Source organism: Peromyscus leucopus, chromosome 19 (genome assembly GCF_004664715.2).
Source record: "Peromyscus leucopus breed LL Stock chromosome 19, UCI_PerLeu_2.1, whole genome shotgun sequence".
Taxonomy (NCBI): Eukaryota; Metazoa; Chordata; class Mammalia; order Rodentia; family Cricetidae; genus Peromyscus; species Peromyscus leucopus.
In genome coordinates this window covers 32,460,000-32,483,437 of record NC_051079.1, presented here as the reverse complement: position 1 = coordinate 32,483,437, position 23,438 = coordinate 32,460,000, and the positions used below count along the sequence as shown (strand labels likewise).

At 35.8% G+C, this 23,438-nt stretch overlaps 1 protein-coding gene across 1 annotated transcript; it reads right to left on the bottom strand.

Moving 5' to 3' along the window:
* Positions 1-3,989: 3,989 nt before the first annotated feature.
* On the bottom strand, positions 3,990-16,693 carry LOC114701581 (serine protease inhibitor Kazal-type 6). Its single transcript, XM_028881692.2, has 5 exons — positions 16,560-16,693; positions 13,860-13,882; positions 7,655-7,729; positions 5,311-5,426; positions 3,990-4,235 (listed from the first exon to the last, which is right to left on the bottom strand). Exons 1-5 carry the CDS (start codon positions 16,615-16,617, stop codon positions 4,190-4,192), a joined length of 318 nt encoding a protein of 105 aa, XP_028737525.1. The 5' UTR covers positions 16,618-16,693; the 3' UTR covers positions 3,990-4,189.
* Positions 16,694-23,438: the final 6,745 nt, after the last annotated feature.

The following is a 23,438-nucleotide window of genomic DNA, read 5'->3' as shown; positions in this document are numbered from 1 at the left end:
GCCCAAGAGCAGTTAATGATCATGACTTTGGCATAATCTGTTCCTGACAATGTTCTCCTTCTGATTTGATGGTATGGTGATAGACACGAGAACGGAGAGCAAATGGATTAATTATTTAGAATAGGGAGTACAAGTCATACTTGAATGAGTATGCTTTGTCCTGAACATCACAATAATGGAAGCTTTTTTTTCAGCAAAACAAACTGATGTATCTTATCCTAATAGCTGAATCTGTCTTGGTGTATAAGAGAGAGGTTGTGATTTTCAATTTAAATATTTTTAATTAAAGAATTAAAAAATACAGTAATAATGAAGTAATTTAAGTTTTTAAAATTCTTTTTTTTTTTTTTTTTTTGGTTTTTTTCGAGACAGAGTTTCTCTGTGTAGCTTTGTGCCTTTCCTGGGACTCACTTGGTAGCCCAGGCTGGCCTCGAACTCACAGAGATCCTCCTGGCTCTGCCTCCCGAGTGCTGGGATTAAAGGCGTGCGCCACCACCGCCCGGCTTAAAATTCTTTTGATATTATTCAGTCATGAAGTAATTTTTGTAGAGGACACCCATGCATGTGGATTGTGATAACATGCATTTATTTTTAACTTATTTTATAATATGTGTTTAAGATATGATATGTCTTCATATGCAAATGCATAGAAAAACAAAAAACTAGATTGAAAGATTATTTATGAGCCACTCTCTATGGTTACATGCATGTATAAGAATATTTATAATCCATTCTTTCAGCTAATTTTCACTGTCAATACAAAATTATCACCACAGTCTATATGAACATTAAATCCTTAGGATATAACTCATCTGCACAAGCAAAATCTTAACCCTTTGATTTCCTTCCTCCTGTTTTTTCTCCTTCTTAACTCTAGTAAGCCACTTTCTATTCTGTGTTTCTACTCTATGTTTCTATTTGCTTGACTTTTCCTAAGAATCTATTTGGATATTTCCTTTCATCTGTGGCTTAAATTAAATTAAATGACAGGCATCCATTATGCATGTCATAGTTAAGACCATTAAGTGTTTATATTCTTAACATAAAAACCATGAAATTGATAATGTATACAACCCTATAACCCTACATTTTGATTGCTAATATTTGATGCCTTTTCCTCCTAAGAAATATAATTTCTCATCTTCTGCTATTTGTTTTTATATATTTTATTTACATTTTCAAAAATAGTTTAGAACCAGACAGTAAATGTTCCCCCCTATTTTCAGACACAGCTTATGAAATGTGCCATAGGATATGTAATAGAACTAAAACAGGCGAGAAACTTGTGTGAGAGAAGAAGTAGGTTGTTCAGCAGATGATGATGTGAGAAATGTTTCAGGAAGGACATGTCGGTGGATGGAAGGAGTCTTCAGTGTGAGGATAACTGAGACAGATCTGTAATATCTGGAGGGGAAGGTTCCAATGAGAGACAGACATGGATTTTCCTTAGAAAATGCATTCCATAGAAGCACTGTGATTCTGTTGGCTAACTTCACAAAATGTTAGCATGTTTATGTTAGAATTTTACTGAGTAAAATTAAAGTAAGTAAACAGCATGATTTTTCATGAAAAGTTGTAGTTTAGCTTACAGACACCAAGGGCAAAATAGTTATAAAGAGTTCCAATAGTGGTATATAAAAAGATGATAGATATTTTAAAAACTATTACATAATGTATGAAATAAAAATTCTATAGGAATGTAAGTATTACTATGCTGTAAATTGTGACCGAACATAATAATCACAGGCACTGTATATTACCTCTGGTTACATATAAAATGTTAAGTGAGTAGCATGCATTTTCTTATTCCTCATAATATAAGGAGGAAATTTGTCTTCATTTTGTAAGTAAAAAAAATAATGATAAAGAAGCCAAAATGATTCATCTGAATCTAACCTGGATCTTGACTAGATGTAGTGTTTCATGCCTATAACCCTAGCATTTTGGAGATTGAGGCCACACATAGGTAAATAACTTTATAATTTTTGTAAGAGTCAAGATCACATTGTGTTCCATGGACTGAAGTCCCACTTTCTTTCTTTTTTTTTTTTTGGTTTTTCGAGACAGGGTTTCTCTGTGTAGCTTTGCGCCTTTCCTGGAACTCACTTGGTAGCCCAGGCTGGCCTCGAACTCACAAAGATCCGCCTGCCTCTGCCTCACGAGTGCTGGGATTAAAGGCGTGCGCCACCACTGCCTGGCAATGTGTAGCCCAGGCTGGCCTCGAACTCGTGATCCTCCTGCCTCCGCCTCCTTCAGCAAATCCTACCGGCGTGCGCCACCACCACCGGCCCACTTTCTTATCATTGTATCCTAATTATACTTATATAGTTATTTTTATGTATCAAGGGGATAATATTTAGACATGGAAGCACATGCTTATATGCTTTTCCTTGCACAATCTAAATAATTTCTTGGATCTTTATCTAGTCCCTCATAACACTCCAGGCTGGCAGGATTTTCTTTGACTGTATTCATGAAGGGTAAACACCTACATGTCTCAAAGATATTTGGGATTTTAGTTGTACTTATATACTTATTAATTGTGCTGGAGAACAAACACAGGGCCTTCTTCGTGCTGGGCTCAGGCTCTACCAATGAGTTGAATCTTCTGATATAACTATTTATAGTTAAAAAAAAATCTCATCCATCAAACTCCAAGCCAAAGCCTGGAAAATAACCACCATACAACACAATTTGGGCACATTATTCTCTGCCCTGGTCACTTGCTGTTTGTCTACTCAACAAAATCTTCCTCAGCCCCATTGTATCAACTAGAACAAGCTAGGCATTCATCAGCCTCAAGGATTGTGACATAGCTTCTCCCTTTGCTTCTCTTCAAGACATTTGCTTGGGCAATTCTATCATTTCCGGGTCTTCCCAGTAACAGTAAACATAATATTGCCATTGGCTACCATTTCTCCCTAAGAATTTTTGTACCCACATTAACAGATTCTTATGTTTTTCCTGTAGCACCTATTGCATTCTATCTTACTACATTTTTATTTATTATATTTATTGCCTCTATTTTCACTTTATTTTTCCATTATTAAATGTAAATCCAATTAGTTATTGAAGAAGTATTGGTTCTTCTTACTTCCATTAGTAGGTGTTTTCATAAGCACTTAGGACAGAGTCTATTCTAGACTAGACATCCAGGAAAAGGTTTTTAGAAGTGTGACAGTCATTACATGGAAGTGAATCTTGATATGTGGTTAAGTGATTTTATCCTCAGGATGGCATTGTTTATAAATATCACATTCTAGTGGATAAAAGTATCCAAGTGACTGGTTTCCAAGACTTCCATGCTAATTTCTCAGAATGAGACCAAAGTTACGCATGAAGATTGTGGGTTTTCATAGAACAGAGTAGCTACATGGTGTATGACTAGCTTATCAAAAGGGCTCTTGTAATCAGTTTTTTTTTCTAATTGGAACTGATTTCTTTTAATAAGTAACTAAATTAAGTCTTTGGATTCCTAATGATTTGTACATTTCCCCCCCATTCTACAATGAAGTTCTCTTTTCTTTAGGAGATTTTTTTTCACATATTCTTTATTGAATAACCAACATTTGTTAAATATTCACTGTTCATTTTGAGCCTGTCTTTACTTCCTATTCAGAGTCCCTCATAATGTTTTCAGGAGGCCAAATACTTTGTATATTTAAATATTACACAGTTCAAATACTCTATTTCAAAGGTAGTTGAAAACAAACTCCATAGATGATCCATGTTTTGTTTTTATGTAAAATATCTTTACTGAAATTGAGAAGCAACAATACCTTGTGATCTAATATTATATAACATAATATAGAATGACATTGATATTAGCTTTATTATCCATGCGAATTCCAAAAGTGAAACAGGGGAGACATTTTTGCAGGACGGCATTGTGATGGATAGTGTATTTTGATGAGGGAAGCAGGGTTTTTCCTCAAATTAATGAATCAAGTGCAGTATTCTCTGCTGTAATAGCTTCTTATATTAATCCCAGACCAACAGGTAATCAGTTCTGCAGAATTTACTTTATTGAAAAATTAAAGGAAATAGACCTACTGACCTACATAAGACCCACACAGAGAAAAAGTTGTTTAATTTTTTTTTATGAATTTATGGGATTTGCCAGAGAAAAGTAAAAGCAGAAACCAAGGGTGAGAGGATAGGCAAGCTGGCACAAAACACCAGCTCTAATTCAGCATTTCCCATGATGTTTCAGGTTGATTTTCCCAGAACTTTTCCTGTTTAAAAAGAAAGACAAATATACACTTAGTGCAGTGTCGTCAGTGTTTGTCGCATAGCCCACGGCACTTTTCAATATGGCAACACCCACCGATTATTGGTTTCTGTTGGTATCTATACTGCTATTTGCACAAGTTAATTGAATCCCCCATCTAACTGTGAAAGGAACGACTCTTAGCTGAATCTCAGCTGTTAATCCTTAGAACTCTCAATACCCATTACTCATAGTTGAAGAGTGGAAAGTAGATGGGTGGAGAAATAATGCCAATAAAGAATAAATCATAGTTCTGTCCTGGCAGAATATTTAAGAAAATGAATGAAAACTTGAAGCATTTTGCATTTTATAGCAGACTGCAGATGCAGGTTTTATCAGGTGTATGTCCTTCCATTCATTCAAATCTCATCCTAAACCCCAAACTTATGCTGAGAAAAATTTGCTATGAATCGCATAGATAGGTTACACATTAATGTGTTAATTACATATTGAAATCATTGTTGACATTTTAAACTATTTTTTTTAAGTAAAAAAAAGTAGAGCTAAAAAGATGGCTCAGTGTTTAAGAGCACTGGCTGCTCTTGCAGAAGAGCCAGGTTTGAGAGTCCCAGAACCCACATGCCAGCTCACAACTGTTTGTAATTCTAGTTCCAGGGAGTCTGATAACCTCTTCTGGCCTCCCTGGGCACAAGGCATGTACATGGTGCACAGACATACAGGCAGGTAAACACATAAAATACATAAAATAAAAAAAACATAAAATAAAAATGAATAAATATTTAAATAAAATGAAATGATGGAAAGCATAAGTATTATTAAAGATAAATTGTTATATGTAAAACATATTACAAAGAAATCCCCAAATGCACTATTATAAGTACAAAGTAGTTAAAGTGTTTTGAAATAATATGTTTATTCACTTTTGAGACATGTGTTTTTAATCCATTTTCTGAAAGTAAATTTTTTTCAGTCTTCACAGGAGATATGGATAGAAAATGCTGGGCTAGCTCAAGAAAATATTAGTCTAACTCTGGAAGTTTATGCTCACAAGACATAGGTGTGGTGGGAGCAACACTTACACCAATGCCTTGCAGAAGGCACATTTATTTCCATATGTCTGGCCATCAGAGCCACAGAGTGGATCAGATTCCCGAGTGCAGAAGGTCTTGGGGTCACGGAACTCACCACAATTAATCTACAAATGGAAAAAGAGCATCACTAATATCATATCTAATAGACTAGTGACTTGGCCAGAAGCTTAACATAATGCATCCTGAAACAGGTACTTAAGTAGAGCGTTTTATTTCATTGAGACTCTTTATTAAAGATATAGGAACTTGAAAAATACATTATTATACTTAAGAGTAGATTAATAAGGTCTAATGCTGTAAGACATTTTATTCTAACATTAAATTGGTGTTGTTGAGAGTAGTTTTGTATAATATATGCCATTTCTTTCATAACATGTACTGTGTCAATGTACTCTAATAGTATGTCTGCATACTATCAAAACATGATGATCCTTGAAGTGGAGTTTATAGGCAGTAATTGAAGTGTCTTAGTTTTTCCCGTGAGTGCAATACCCTTTTATATACTGAAAACAAAATTTGAATGTCTTTACACTAACTTCTAAGAATCTGTTTGTAGAACTTGAACTTTGCTGACTACTATAGTAATTTATTAATGGTCCCCCTAAACTTCTGTGTTTAGAAGAATCTTGAGGTTTCATCAGACTTATGAGAACATTTGTTATGTCTAATTAAGAACAGCTATCACAGAAATGATGGAAGTATTTACGTTAACAACATATCCTATCCATTACACTAATCAAAAATAATTTGATTAGTAGCAGCAAGGTGATTGTCAGTGCAAGAGTAATAGAATTAACATTTGGTGTACTTTCATTTTCAGAATATTAACAACATGATATCCATCGAACAAAACTTCTTCAAATATCAGGAACAATGGAGTGATATTTACAGATAAACAGAACTAAATCTTGTTCTACTTACACTGAAATAATACCCTCAAGCTTTTTGATATCTCCATAAAAGTTAGTCACTTTCCAAGATACTGCTTCATTTGAACCTGTACTATCACTGAGAGCTATGTTGAGTTATATTGGACAGCAGGGAAAGAGACTAGAGTAATTCTGGAATTGAGGGCCTTACCCATGCTTGAACATACCACTTTTCATTTTTGGGTCCAGAATTTCCAATAATCTATGTGGTTGAGTAATAATACATCCTTATTGAAAGAATTAGACTCAATGTCACTTTGTACCCTTGACTACACCTATGACCAGGATACACAGATTTCATTAATATTGATTATCAGTTTTAATGAACAATATAAATGTTATAGTTACTAAATTATTGTATGAGAATTCCAGTTAACTGAGTATATTTTAGCTGTTATTGTCACAAAACAAACAATGGCTAACTATTTGAGGTAATAGGTATATTAACTTCACCACAGTAACATTTTATCTAAGTTACCCTATAACTTCATGTTGTATACCTTATATACAAATTTATGTTTTAGAAATAGGATAGAAGTGAAATCTATGAGGCTTGACAAGAGAAATCCCTTGTTTAAGGTGGCAGATACCATTATATACTGACAAATTTGTCTGAATTTCACATGGGAAAATCTTCAGTGAGATAGTCATACAATCGTGTTTGACAAATAAACATATACATCAAGTTTAAGGTGCTTGAGAGTATTAATTGCATATTTTTGTTGAAATTTGGCATCTTATTATATTGTTGAAGCAAGAGAGTGTGGTGCTGACTTTCCTCTCTGTGCTGAAATACAAACTCATCTTCTTATGTTCCTTCCACATCAATAATCGTTGTTTTAAAATTTCAAATGGAATTAAATCTAGAAAATCTGGGGAACAGTGTATACTCAAAACACATTTGTCTCAGAACTTTATGTCATTTAAATCATTATCATATATGTTCACAGCTATATCCTGTTATGTGAATGTGAACTGCGGTGCTGTCTTTGATATTTCATTTGTTCCACAAATGCTCAATGAGTAACCGAAGTATAGAAGGCACAGCGCTGGATGCTGGTCAGAGAAGGAAGTGGTGATAAACAGCCTTTCAGCAAGCACAGCATTGACTCTTCATTAGATAGGAGAGAAGAGATGATGTAATTGCAGCACCGTGTGGGGCAAATGCCACAGGAGAAAAACACAGGTTGTGTACAAGTTGAGCAAAAGGCAGCTCAGCTTTTTGTGGTACTAGGTATATTAACGTCACCATAGTAACACTTTTATCTGTGTTATATAACTATATAACTTCATGTTGTATGCCTTATGCACAAATTTGTGTTTTAGAAATAGGACAGTAGTGAAATAGCTGGATCCAGGATCTCAGACACTAAGAGAAACAAACAAAAAAAAAAGTCTCTTACTTGAAAGAGACGATGCCTCAACACACCTTTCCCTGGCAATCGGCCCTCTGATTTTGTGATCCAGCCTCTTTTGTCCTTTGGAAAGCAGATATAAAGACAGGTACTTGGGGAGAGTGTTCACTTTGAGTAATTCTCATCCCCCCAGTCCTCCTCACCTATCACCTTCTCCTGCTCATTGGAAAAAAAGACTAGGAAGAGCAAAGGGTTTTAATAAACAAATTCACACTTATCAGCTGGCATGTGAACAAGCTGCCTCAGAACAGATAGCTCTCACACTGCTAATTAGTGGATGCTTCAAGAGCCCTGCAGTGAGCTGAGAATCATGTTCTAGAACTTTTTCTATTGTTTGTTATATTATCTTAGGTGAAACAATTCCTGTGTTTTAAATTACTTCAATGAAGAAAGCATGCCTTAAACACCTGCCATGACTTGTTCTCAGATTCTCAGGGTTGTCTTAGAGACCAAATATGGCACAGGAATTTGTATTGCTATGGTGGAATGTTCAAAATGGTCCTGGACTGCCTTTTTTATTGGAGGCTTCTTCTTAAGGAAGCTGGGAGAGCTGTTTCCATTCATATAGCATGATCTTTTCCATCACTGGTACTCTCCAGTGGCCTTTCTAGCTTAGATGGTCTGAGAAGTAACTAGGACTTCTTTCAATAAAGCTGTTCTGTCTTTAGTTCTTTAGCTGGATGAGAAATATTATCCTCCTTGCCTCCATGCTTCTTCTAGATCTAGAGAAGCCTCTGCATTCTCTGAAAAGTTTAAGCCAGATCACTGGCATCAGAAGAACCTAGGGATTACAGAAGCACCAAATGATAGTGTAGTTATCAGGAAACCCCTTCTATAAGACAGCATGGAGGGGATAGGAGGAGACCATAGCTCCCACCCCATGAGGAAAAACACTAAGATGTATTTATTATTGGCATGCCTTTCTTCTGCCTAAATTCCTTCTTTTTAATTTGATTGTAGAGTCTTGAATGGCATTCAACTTATAGGCTTCTTAGTGGAAGTCAAAGCAGACCTAGATTCGGGGAGATGGTAGGATTATCTTCTCTCCACTTAGGTTCCATTTCTGGAGCATTGGAGGAGTCAGGAGAACTGAAATGCCCTCTGGATCTAATGAAAATACATCCAAAGAGTTGTGCTTTGAGGACGTTGGGCCCCCAAATTGAATTAGGTTGAGTTGGACTTGAATTTTGCTTCTCATACTTATTAGCTGCATTGAGTTTAAATTTCTAACACATGCATCAAGAGGCTGGTAATACCTATCTAGTGGGATCAATGTAGTAAGTCTTCCTACAAAAGCACTCTGTAAAGTATCAAGTTCCACGTGAAATAGTGTTACAATGAACAACAGTCAGGTAAATTGTATCCTATCCCAGAATTTTATTTTAATGTTGTTTGGATTGCTTTCAGATTTAATAAGAAATACCATTCAATCTTCTTTGATATTTAAGACTTCTATGCTTCATTTATCCCAGTATTTTCTTCCCTCTTTCTCCCCAACCTGATCCCTCCTGTTTCTAAGACTGGAATTGCGGGGGGGGGGGGCATGGCATTTGGGATGAGGTAGAATCCTAATGCAATGGAAACTTCATGAAATCTATGAGAGTAACCCTAGCCAAGACTCCTAGTATTGGGGGACATGGGAGCCTGAACTGGCCAACTTCTTTAACCAGGAAAGGTCTCAAGTAGAGGGATTGGGACACCAATCCCACCACAAAATTTTCCATCTACAGTTTATCCCATCTGCAATGTTCTGGGCCTGGAGCCTAGCAGAATTATCATCAATGAGACCAGAGAGACTTCATCCAACAACTGAGGGGAGCAGATGCAGAGTCCCACAGCCAAGCATTAGGCAGACCTTGGGGAGTGCTGTGGGGAGGGGGGAGAGCTGAGGGGGATGGGAGGAACCAGAGGGGTTATGGACACCATGAGAACATAGTCCACAGAATCTATTGACAGGGACTCATGGGAGCTCGCAGAGATCAGGGAGCCTGTTAAGGGTCTGACCTAGGTCATCTGCATATATGTTATGGTTGTATAGCTTGGTGTTCTTGTGGGATTCCTAACAATGAGAGTGGGAACTGTCTCTGACTCTTTTGTCTACTTGTGGGACCATTTTCCTCCTACTGGGTTGTCTTGTCCAGCCTTGATATGATGGTATGTGCCTGGTCTTACCGTAGCTTCTTATGCAGTGTTTGGTAGATCTCCCTGGGAGAACTGATTTTTTTCTGAGGGGAAGAGGGGTGGTGGATCTTGGGGATATGGTGGGGGGGGTTGAGAAAATGAGAGAGGGAAACTGCGGTCGGGATGTAATATATGAGAGAAGAATATATATAAAAAACTACCAGGGCCTTGGATATCAAACTGAGTATCGGCCTGCCCTCTTGTGGTTCTTCAAAGAACTGTTATTTCCTAAAAATTTTCAGGAATGCTATGACATTTTAGTACTCAGATTTATTTACTGAGGCAATAGAATTGCTTACTTTCATTGAAATTTGAGCACACATGCTCATAAAGTCAACTAAAGACTAGGGATGAATGACATTCTAATCATTTTAAGTTTACAGATCAAGCCAATCTAGAAAATGGTATCTTTTCCCCTTTGCTGAAACACATTTCCAGTCAATTTCAACTCCATCCTTTTATCAACTCCAGTCTTCTTAACCCATTACTCTCTAGACCAGTGATTCTCAACCTGTGGGTCATGACCCCTTGGGGGATAAAATGACCTTTTTACAGGGGTCACCTAAGAACACTGGAAAACATAGATATTTACATTACAATTCATAACAGTAGCAAAATTAGTTATGAATTAGCATTAGGAAGGTTGAGAACTACTAGTCTAGACTAGCCTTCCACTTTTATGTGCCTCTGTTCTCTTAGAAGTGATCTCCAAATATAATAGTTATGGGAATACTTACTAGAATAAAATTTATACTAGTCCTTATGATATGTGCAACTCTTGATCACCAAAATCTTTTTAAAACTCCTAGATTTATATAACATTTTCCTTGTTTTTCAATTGTTCCTTTTGCTTTTTCCCTCCTTAATATTCTCTCTAAGAATATATATGTATATGTATATATATTCTTATATATCTCAAATAATACTGATTCATCCCAGGCTTTTACTTTGGAATTTTCATTAATAATCAAATTTCTAATTTTCATATGTCAGAGGATTAAGACACCCCAATTACTGGTTTAATTCGTAGTTAAGAATTGTTTATTTCTAAAGCACCTCTTCTTTTCCTCTCTACTAGACTTATATTCTAATTGTTCCATTTTCATGAAAGTGCCTCTCTTCAAATTCCTCAGCCTGCTCTCTGACTGAAGCAGTCATTTTTCCTTTAAAATGTCCTCTTTTCTTTCTTTCTCAACCTCACTTCTTTGCTAATTCCAATGTACTACCTGTAAAAGTCCTTAGCATTTCCTATCCAGATCAATACCATCAGTTTGGATCTATGTAAGAGATTGCCTACTGGTATCAAATAATTTTTACATATGGAGAAATGTTATTTTAAACTATGGTGTTCATCATATTTCTTGCATAAAACAGGATGACAATAATCATCACATCAGATTTGCTAAAGAATAGTACTGCTTGAAGTCTTTTACAGAGACTGCATGGAGGCTCTGTATTGCTAATTACAGCTAAGTCAATATGGACTCAGCAGTCCTGGGACTTGATTTCACCCACTTCCTGATGCTGAGAGACTTAACCCACATTCTCTTCACCAAGCTTGAAAGTTTAGTTCCACCTGTGGTTACATTGTGGATACTCTCTAATGCCTCCAAACTGCATTTACGTATTGTCAGTACATTAATTTTAAAACAAAGGTAATTGGGAAGATCCAAGAACATCAAACTCATCTTAGTAGTAGAATGCTATGTTACAAATGTACTAAAATGAATCAGTCTTTATCATAAAATGCAATAGTTATGCCAAGGAGCACAACAGAAAAAACAGTTGCTAGGGTCACACGTTTAAATGGCTCTTTAAGGGTAAAACACCCAAACTTCCAGCCTGGAGAGTAAAAATAATAGGAAAGTAGAAAACATTCCTTCTTTCTGGAGCTTAGGCTTGTCTGTCTGGTATGGTATTCATTACATAAACTAGGTTAGCCTTAAAATTGGATGATCCTCCTGCCTCATCCTTCCCAGAGCCAGGTTACATGCCTGGGTGTGACAAAAAACAGACATACCATGAAAATGGTTGTAGAAGAATGGGAAATTTGTAAAGACCTACAATTAGGACTGTGCACTATAATCTCCCAGAAGATGTGTCATGGACAAAATTCCTGGCATGGGAAGAAGGACTTGAGTGCTGGAGGTAACCCGCCTTCCCTTTGGCTTGGCTGGGTCTGACTGGAGCCAGCATGTTCCTACCATCAGTAATTCCTTCTGCCCCACTCTCCCTTTGGCCATGAAACAGGAAGAGTAAGTCCACTTGGGTGTGGTCTCAGAGGGCAGAAACTTCCTTGTACTTTTATAGTTCCAAGGCAGCAGCCTTGGCAGTGCAGGTGTGGTTCACAATGATTCAAATATTTAGTTCAGGAAGAGGCTTTACATAGCACTGGACTCAACCTTCATCTTAAAATGTGAAAATGAAGGTAATGATAAGGGAAAGATATAAACCAAAGCACATAATGAGTAACTGTCAATTAGATTTCATTCACCTTGACTGTCTTCAAAACGAGTATTTCACAGTCTGGCTTGGTTGCTGTTATTTTGTTTAATTGCTAGATTTTGTTCTGTGTTTGTATCATCTATCACCTATACAGTTGTTTAGAATGCAAAGTCAAACTCCTTAACAATTCAACTGTTACTGACTGTCCTACATGAGGATCTGTGTATTTAGAAAGCATGCCAAGTGACCTTAAAACAAGCAGACCATAAGACTTTGACTAATGTAAAAGAACAAGACAAATAAATGACAGATATTACATGACCAATACAAAACACAATTAAATTCTCAGAAATGAAAATCCCAAGAAAGAAAGTGACCTAAAGGTTAATGAGAAAACTGGGGTTAAATTTCAGATTCATGTGCAATGCTTCTATTATCTTATTTTATAGCTAAATGGAATATGAAACACATTGGCTGAGTCTTAGGACCTTTGGGTTTGCTTCTAAGTTTAGTATAAGCTGCAGCATGACACTTATTTGAGTATATACATTTTAGGATATGCAGTTTCATAGAAGAACACAAATACATATGAGTTGGCTATATAAATTACAAGACACAATCACTTTTAAATGAACCTTAATTTATCAGATGATAAATAAATTCTTATGAATACAATGCACACAACAGAGTTAAAAGTTAGTTTTTTAACTTTTGTTTTTGCATGCCCAGTCAGTTGGCAACACTGTCTGAAAAATTTGATCCCAAGAATTCTTCGACATGCAAGAGCTAGTACTCGAATCAAGTTGAAATGCCCAACAGATGGAGAAGGACCAGCAGGGCAAACAACACTTGTTCGTAGAAGTTTTCAATAGTTAGATTTAAAAAAAAAAGTACAGAAAAATTGCTGTTGAATCAATCTAAGAGAAAAAAAACCTTTATGAAGAAAATCTATGTCCATTTTTAACCCCAGCTTGCATTTAAATTTGAATGCTGCAGACTGTATATCCTTTAAACACAAAATTATGGTCATTTCTTATTTTAGTAAACACGAAACAAACAAAAACCCCAAAGACCTCTCTTCTAACTCTATTCGAGTGAGTTAATTACAGATCAGTAACTAATGCACATAGAATGCTTACAATTTTCCAAATGATTTGCCTGGCTTCTGCAGTTTAATGATAACTGTAATTCTATGGGGTGAATTAGTGCCTAATTTTACAGCCATGGTATTTGTAACGTAGAGAACTGAGAAATTCTTCAGCTCAACAGCCTGGTTGTGTTGCAGATAGAACATAAACTTTATGTCAGACCCATCCCATATTTGTGTATAATCACAGCACCCTAACAATGAATAAAAATACAGCTTTAAGTTCCTTTAAACTTAAAATTGTATACCATGAGAAAATGTAGTTTAAAAATCTCATTGCTTCATCTGATTTCTCAATTTGGCCTTTCTGTTCACCCCCCCCCCCCACTTCTTTCACAGCATAGCCACACCTCTTTTTAGCCATAGAATAGCAGCCATATTCTACCTAGGGCAGAAAAATACAGACAGACGGGTACTCACCTTCCCTTCTTGACCAAAGGCACCTGAAAAGAAAAAACACAAATTCCAATCACTGTAATTTCTGAATGTGTAGAGGTCATGTACAAATTTAGCCAAAATATGCACACATCTTTCAGGCTGTTGGCCATGTCATGAAGCCTCAATATGTCTTATTTTCATGTCCATTCACTTCTTCAGGAGCAGTAGACTATGAAGGAACACATATGTTGGGGGTTAGGATTAAGAGAATGATGAAGGTTTAAGAACTAGAGATCAATGTCACAGGTTTGGCCTCACTTTTTGTTTACTATGGGAATGATTTTATCATCTTTGGCAGCACATCATAGAAGTGGAGTTGGAAAGAATCCTTTAACCAATATGCCAAGATGCAGTCCTTGTCTTTGCTGTCAAAAGCATGTGTCATGGACACTGGGGAAGTTAGCTGTTTAGTGAACTCAGGATTGCTTTTCTGTCCTTACTGAAACTCAATTTTAAATATATGACCCAAATACAGATCATGAAAGACCAATCCTTCCTCTTTCCATGACTCATTTTTTTTTATATCTTCTCTATTTCTCTAAATTTCTGAAGATGGGTCCCTATATAGTCTCCTCATGCTCTTCTTCCTTCTTAACATTAGCATCCATGGCTTTAGATGTGTGATGTTTTTGGTGCAGCTGAGAATGTATCAACACCTTTCATATATGTAAGCCCAAGACTTATTCAATGAGGAAGAGGAAGTACAGACAGATGCTACTGCCAACATAGGCCAGTACTCAGGCATGAAATGCAGATGTCCTTCCAAATGCAGGGTATTAATGGTTGTAGGAGAATTCACAACTTTTAAATTTTATATGGGCCTCACTGTCTCTTTATGAGCTTTACCAACAGCACTGATTCATAACTGGCACAGTAAGTGATTAATATGAGTACAAAACCTTCTGCTACACTCTTTGAAAGTTATGTTATGAACCCAGACATGCCTAGGACTCTGCATTTTGTAAATTCTGTCAGTGATTTTTATGGTCTTGGAAAATTATTACAGTGTTCAGTCAATGTTTCACTTTGAAAAATCTATACTGGGAAGAGGAAGGGTTTGCCTACTGTTGCATATCTAGGAAATGGCAAGGCAGGAGCAAGATTCATATTGACAATACTTAAGAAAAATTACTTTTTATTGTATTTTAATTATGGCATTAAAATAAGACATTTGTTTAATGTTTATTGTGTCCCAACTACTATGTCGAGGTCTTTATATCAATTTTCTCATTTAATTCTCCATATAAGAGTACTTATTCTATATTTTCATTTAACATATGAAGAAAAGAAAACTCAAATGTTAGAGGTGAATAATGGAAATGCTAGGACTTAAATTAACTTTCTCAGTTCCAGCATTAGCTTCCTTGAGTGTGTTACCACCATAAATGACATCTGCTGTGTCTAGGAAGCATCCATGCTCTGGAGAACTCAGTACATTTGTACACTAGATCTTGTTAAAGTAAGTTTATCTCTACAAAGATAAGCTGCAAAGGATGACAATTGACTTCAGGGGCTAAGTTTTGACATAAGTCCAACTTTCTGCTGCCTCACAAAATGTTTTTGAGTAGTTTAATTTTAAGTAAGACTTACTCAGCAATGTTACAGGAATCTTTCATCTACTTTTAATATGTTTTTTACAAGAATTTGTTTCTGTAAATATGACTAACTAGAATGAGCTTTCTCTATCAACTTAATTTCATTGCAATTAAAAAAAATCATCAACTTGAAAACTTTGATGGCAACAAAGTTTATCATCTACTGTCCCAGAAAATGGAACATCATCCATGGAAATCCACTCCTTACCCCAAGTCAAGCTTAGTCGCATCTCTTTTCATTCACATAGCAAACAGTATCTAAGAGGATATATAGGACATTAATGGGAAAGGTAGGACTGACATGGGTCAATTTACCCACATGGACACTATGTCCACTTACTGACAGATAAAGAAGATTCATCAAGGATTCCTTTGGCCTAGAAATATAGTCTTTTCATTTCCAGATGAATGTTACTTTACAGTGTGACTTTGAACCATCTCAGGTGATCAAATGCATATCTATTGCTCATTCAAGTGGTCCAAGATATTGCCTGCTAGAGGAATAATTTTCTTTTCTTGTTGCATATGCTTCTTTTTTCCAAAGCTCCATAACTTCTTTTCAAAGCTTTCTATACTGAGTTTTTACCCTCCCCTTCCTGTTTCAATTTCAATTTCTTGAGTCTTTTTGAAATAACAAAAAAGAACAGGAAAGTTTTTCTGAAAAGCCAAGATTAGTTTTAAGGCCACTTATTCATCTTCTGGACTTGTACTTACAAATAAGCATCAACTGTGATGTCTTTAGGACCTCAATAAAAATTATACATTTCTATTGACTTGGTATAATTTCCTTTTCTGCATAACAGTTTATTACATGAAGAACAGGGATATGAACTCTTTATAGGAGAATCAAGGTGATCTATAGCAGCCCTTAGTGCAAGCCTAAAGCAAAGCATATGCTCTGGGAATGACACTTCTTATCATCCTTACCAGCATCATTATCATCATTACTACTGTCATCATCATCATCATATTCTTTCTTAACTGAGTTCATATAAAATCATTAGCATTTTGAAATCTAAGGAAGATCTACACTTCTCCTTGCTGGTTCCATGTAACTATGGGATATTAATTCTAGGGAAAAACTTACCTGAGAAAAAGCAGAGAAGAGCCAGAGAGAGGAGCAGAAAGACACCTGCTGTTTTCATGGTGTCAGTTAGCTCACTCAGATCAAGGCTGCTTTGCTCAGCTTAGGTTCTCTGTCAAGACACTTCCCAAGAAACCTAGAATAAACATTCAGACTTATATATATAGAGAGAGACAGCATTAAAGGAGTTGGAATCTCCACCTTCTTTATAAAAATCACCTTCTAAAACCATGTGCAGTCCTGTACACTTTAGGCGTTTATGAGGATCATCACCAGCTTAAAGAAATGCCTCATGTGGCCCATCAATCTTAAGAAGAAAAACAATTATGTGAGTCACACCTTAGATCTTATTAGTGGAGGATGCTATTTTCTTTCAGTAACCTACATTTTCCTAGCAACCAATACATCCCCCTGCTTATTCCCCCCAAGGCTCCACTATATTAAAGGGATGATTCACAGATGGCATTCTACTTCTCCTTATGTCTCTTTCAGACAGGTCCTATGTGTCTGTGGTCCAGATGAGTAACCACAGGGAAATGGAATTCCTGGGTGTAGCTTGGATTTTTCCAAGTCTTCAAGATGTACTTGAAGGAGAGAGGTATTCTTCATTGTCGCCAGAACTTCATCAGAACGAACATTTCAGAGCAGGAATAAGCTTGTCAGTTTAAAAATCACTGCTGCAGCCAAATGGCAATGATTTCCATTTTTTAGTTAAAAACAAGTCAATGTATTATTTTCATTTTGTTAAAAATATTGAGAAGTTACTACATTGAGAATTTGAAATATAGAATATTGAATATTTTCTTAATTCTTCAAAGTAAAAGTGAAAGTTATAATGGATAGCCTTGAGTTTAAAATCTTTGGTAATATGTCTTTAAATAAGTTAAATGAATTTAGTAAGCATATGACATATCAAATGGTAAGATGCCATTGAGAACAGAAATATGAACAAAGAGAAAGTTATACTCATAGTTGGAAATTCTGCCTTGAAACATTATGTACTATTTAAAATACACTGAGGTAAATTATAACAAAATAAAATATAGGAAAATTATGTAAAATGTGGCCAGTTGAAACACGGGGTATTGGTGTAATCTATTCAGAAGTAAGCTATATGTTGTATGTCAAATAATTTCTTTTCTTTTCAACATTTAAAAATGTACATATCACGTGTACCATTTACCTCAAGACATTTGATTTTCTTTTGAAAATTACTTGAAAATTTGAAATTGATAACTTCAAAAGCTAAGACAGATCTTATGTCTTTCAAAATCATTGATGGAATCTATTGGATTTGATAATCAGAATATTTGATCAATAGGAATTATAATTGTGACAAAAGTAATTATTTTCATAGCTTTTCTAGTAGTTATAAGAAAAGAACAATGAGGATGAAAAAAAGTCAATTTTGGTACATAAATGTTACCTTGCATAAACTTTGACCTAAGTTAATATAATAGTGATTCACTTAAAATGTGAAATATAGCTGCTTGAATTGTTTTTATTTTTGAGACAGGGTCTCGCTTATGTAGCCCTGGCTGGCTTGGAACTTACTATGGAGACCAGGCTGGCTTCGAACTCACAGAAATCCAACTGCTTCTGCCTACTGAGTGTTAGGATTAAAGACACTTGCCATCATGCCTGACTGGATTATCATAAATATTATTTTCTCTATTTTCCACTCAACCCAATTACACAGTGTTTTTATGCTTAATAACTCCATGGTATAAAGTGAAAACATAAGTTTTGCTTCTAGATATGTGCATGCATATTCTTATACCATATATTATATGATTTGTGGAAGATTCATTGAGGCCTCAGTCTTAACATTTCCTGGAAGAAAGATCTAGATGTGTAGCACAGACAAGCCTCAAATTCATGATCCACCTGCCTCACTCTCCTGAGTGCTTGGGCCCTAAATAAGTGCTATCACACCTTGCCATACTCTTTAATGGGGTTCTGAGTCACATTCAGGTATCTTATGCATCTTTATTCGTTTGTGACAGAAATGCCTATAGGTCTCTTTGTTGTTTTTGTTTTTGTTTCTCTATTTTTCATTCAGCCTTTTAATTTGCTTAGACTTGATCAAGGTGAGTGATCTCTCCTGACTTTGTATGAATTATCTATAAACACAGCATCTTGGAAATCATCAATGTCACTTCAAAAATATTGAAAACAATGAGTATTCCATTAACTTATCTTCAAAATTACTATTGATATCTATTTATATCAATATTCATTTTTATGACATAGCAATAAGATTCTCACCTTTGAAAAATGTTTGGCATGGATATGTTTTTAATAAAAAGTACATGGATTACCTGTCACTCTGATCATTTCCCCCTGTTTATTACCATATGTTTTGATCCTAGCTGAGTATGAAATTCTCCTGAAATAAAAAGGCTTATAGTTTCCCTTTTATTTGTATTATATCCCTATTCACAAATTTTAACTATAGTGCTATCTTTGCTTGTAATATTGTTCTTATTTTCTTCAGGATAGATGAATGACTTCATTACAGAGGAGTAAAATGACTTGCCACTGCTAAAATGGTCAGATACTATTATAAGAGTTGACACAGTCAGTGGGTCAGAACAGAGCATCAAAGAAGTTTTCAGTAGATGTAAGAGAACTCAACTCACACACTCTCTCTACATATATACAATATGTATATACAAACATATACATACATGTTTAATGCACATATATGTATATAACAGTGGGGCCACACCCTAATAGAAAATTAGCTCTCCTTCTCTCAGCAGTTATCAATTACCAAAAGCTCCTCAGCTAAAGGTGGGACTTGCCCACTTCACCTTCATGCTGATATTTTGTCTAATTTGAGTTTGCCCAGGTCTTGTGTCTCCTATTTCAAACTCTGTGCATTCATATGTGCAACTTCCCTGTTGGGGCTGAAAAAAAATACTATTTTGTTGTGGTCGTCCACTGCCTCTTGTTCTCACAGTCTTTCTGTCAACTCTCCCACAATGTTTCTGAAGACTTTGGAGGAGGTAGTGTGATTCAGCTGTCCCATTCAGGACTGAGAATTCCACAGCCTATTATTCTTTGCCCCGTGACCAATTGTGGAACTCTGTGTTAATCTACATTTACTTCAAAGAGAAGCTTCTGTGACGAGGTTCAAGAGATGCACTCATTTAGGAGTATAGTGATAAGTTAGTGAGATGAAAAATGACACAAATGCTGGTGTGGATTTGAACAAAAGAGAATATTTGTTAATAACTGGCAGGATTATAAGCTCATGCAGCCACTGAGCCAATCAGTGTAGTAGTTCCTTTTCTAAAAGTTAAAAATACATCTACCAAACAGCTGTACCATTCCTCAGCATATACCCCAAAGACTTTATGTCCTATTGTAAAGATACTTGCTCATCCATGTTCACTGTTACTCTATTTAAAATAGCCAGAAAATGAAAATAGTCTAGATGTCCATAAAGCAATGAATGGATAATAAATATTTGGTACATTTATATAATAGAATATTATTCATCTGTTAAGAAAAGCAAAATTATGAGACTTACAGGTAAATGGATGGAGCTAGAAATAGTCATTCTGTGTGAGGCAACCCAGCTCAGAAATACAAATACATGTTTTCTCTCATTTGTGGATTGTGGGGCGTTTACCCACCAACCCCACAGCTCCCCAGAGTTTTCTTGAGTGCAAGCAGCAGGAAATATTAGATAGAAGGATTTATTGCGGAGAAAATTGCGAAGAGAAACAGACAGAAAATAAAGGATAGCCTTGAGAGGGCCTGGAACCTTTCCCAATGGGCCTTGACTGTCTCTGCCCCAGGGTTTTTATATAGACGCCAAGGGGTGGAGCAAAAGACCTCCTCCCCCAGCACAGCCAAGTGCAGACCATCTCAGACACCTACACTCAGGCTGTGGTCCTGATCACCCTCTATTCGGACCTGCTGGGTAAAGCCACGAGGAACCCAAGAACGGTTCCCACAATGGATGTAAGCTTTGAATGTTTCAATATGTGTGTTTCATTTGGAATACTCACAGAGGATAGGAAACTAGTAAGAGCATAGGTCAGGACTCAAGGGAAGAAAGCTAGAACAAGTGATATGAAGTGGTAAGGAGTAATAATGGAACAGGAAGGGTTAGGTGGGATGGGGGATGGCAAGCAGAGTACAGTAGAGGAAACAGAGAGGAATAAATAACACTAAGAACCTTCTAGAAAAGTCATATGAAAAACTTCTCTGCAGAAATTTCCTAAACTATAAACCAGTACAGGTATAAAATGTGTCAAACTAGAATTCCTCTATAATAGGGAAAGAATGTTACAATTAGACACCACAGGATCACAGATAAAAAGTTCACTACCAGTCCTGGATGACCTCTATTAGAGTTGTTGGCCAGTGAGTTCTCATAGATCCCCAAATCTTGCTGGCTATTGCTGTTACTCTTGGTTACTCTCCAGAATTGATGCTAAGTCCCTGTTGCTGAAGACACCACATACCTGAGTCATAGAACATGGAGAAATCAAGCTGTTGCTGTCTGAAAGCTTCATTGCTACTGGCTAGCTTTCCTAGTGCTGGAATGTGCTATTCATACTATCAAGAGAAGAAAAGTAATCATCACTCTTATCGAGCTGTAAACACTGTGAACTTCAGTAATGACCGGCCTGGCAAGGTCTATCTGAAGCAACAGTGGCATGAATATCAAGGGAATGAACCACCTTTTGGTTGGGTTTGGAACCCACACCTGGCACCATTATAGGTGTCAATATCCTGACGTTCGATAGGTCATAGGCCTAGTATTAAACTAACTGCCTATGCTATTCTTTACTTTAATCAGTGCGTGCCTAAATTCTGCATACTAAACGAACCAAAGTTTGTATTACAGTACTTTCCTTAGAACATTTATTTTCGTTTTTGTTTTTGTTTTCTGATTTTTCGAGACAGGGTTTCTCTGTGTAGTTTTGCGCCTTTCCTGGAACTCACTTGGTAGCCCAGGCTGTGTTATGAAGTGGTATTATCAAACTTAACACTGGCTTAATAAATCTTATTTTACCTACAAAACGGTTTTAAATTATTTCAAAATAGCCCATGCCTTGGCCCTGGTGTGGTGGTGCATGCCCTTAATCCCAGCACTTGGGAGGCAGAAGCAAGCATATCTCTGGGAGTCTGAGGCCAGACTGATCTACGTAGCACGTTCCGAGACAGCCAACACTATAGAGTATGACCTTGGAAACAGTAGATGATGACTTAAAAATTTAATATAAATATATAATGTAATATTAAGAAACTATAAATAAGACAGAAGCATTCCTAAAAGTATTGGAGTCCTTAACTGCAATAGCAAGAGTAAGCTGGTGGTCAGGGGAGCCTGCCTCTTTTAAATCTACTTTGGCTCCATTTGCTTGTCTTATTTGTTACAGATCACCGAAAGACTGAATTTGACATTTCCCCCCTAATTTTCACCTGTTCTCATATGTGAATATGTAGGCAACTAAAGTCAAAATTGAAGGTCAGCCTTTTGCAATTTCTGTATTTTCAGATTACAATTCTCTCTGTGTCTAATTCCTGTAACCTATAGCATTCATTTCTAATCCTTCCCTCCTATCTTCTCTTCTGTCCTATTTCATTAAGATCAAGGTATCATATATTTCATTACTTTATCCATAGTAGTAGAAATCATGTTACATCATAAACTTTTCTGTATGTAGAACTTCTAGAAAGTAACTCAATGTCTTGAAACAGCATATTTTGAAAAAAAATTCTACTTCATACAACCATCTCTTTTGTCTCAATTTATTTTATGTTTTAATTTTCATGCTAAATTGTTTTTGTTTTTCTATTTATTCTAGAATTTACTTATTTATATAATTGAGATAGATTTTCATTTTATATTCATACCATCTAACTAGGCTTTACTTATTTTCTTCCTTTCTTTTTTTTTGTTAGGAATTGAACCTAGTATCCTGTGCACATCAGGCAAGCTCTCTTATCAATGGACTACATCTTTAGCCTTTTTAAAGAACTTATGATTTGTTGCATTGCTATTATTAACATTTTGTTGTACTGGGGATTGAATATAGGGCTTGAAAAGGCTGAGCATGTACTCTATCACCATATTAAACCTCACAGCATCTATCTATCTATCTATCTATCTATCTATCTATCTATCTATCATCTATCTATCTATCAATCATCTATCTATCTATCTATCTATCTATCTATCTATCATCTATTTATTTACTTATCTCCATACTTATGTTGACATGTTAGCTATTGAAGCCAGGAACTTGTGCATGCTATCCAGAAAAAAAATGTGTGTATATATATATATATATATATATATATATATATATATATATATGTATAAAATGTATTATATATATAATGCTTAAATTTCTGATTTTTAAATCCAAATATTTCAGTTTGGCATTAATTCAGAATATATTCAAGAAAAGACTACTTTAATATAGGCTTAGAAACATAATAAAGGGATTCTACAATCTTTAGATTATAAAGAAGTAGGAAAAGTATTTTTTTTCTTTTTTAATGAGGTAATTAGACAGGTAGACCTGTATAATATAATAGTTACATAATAGACTTGACCTTCTGCAAGGCATTAGATAAGGACTCCCATGATATAATTGTGAGTGAACAAAGATAGATAAGGTGACTACAATAAATAATAAGAGCACTGGATCAGTTACTCCATTCATTACCAGAGTAATGAATGAAACTTGGAGAAATAAACATTTGAGACAAGTAAATCCTTTGTAGTAGACTTAAATGAAGACAGAAATCAGGCATTAAAAATTTCCCTTTATGGCTTGTTTTCTTGACTTAAATGGATAGACTTTAACTTTGTTTTCTTCATTTTGTGCAGTCTCAGTACACAGAGGTCTT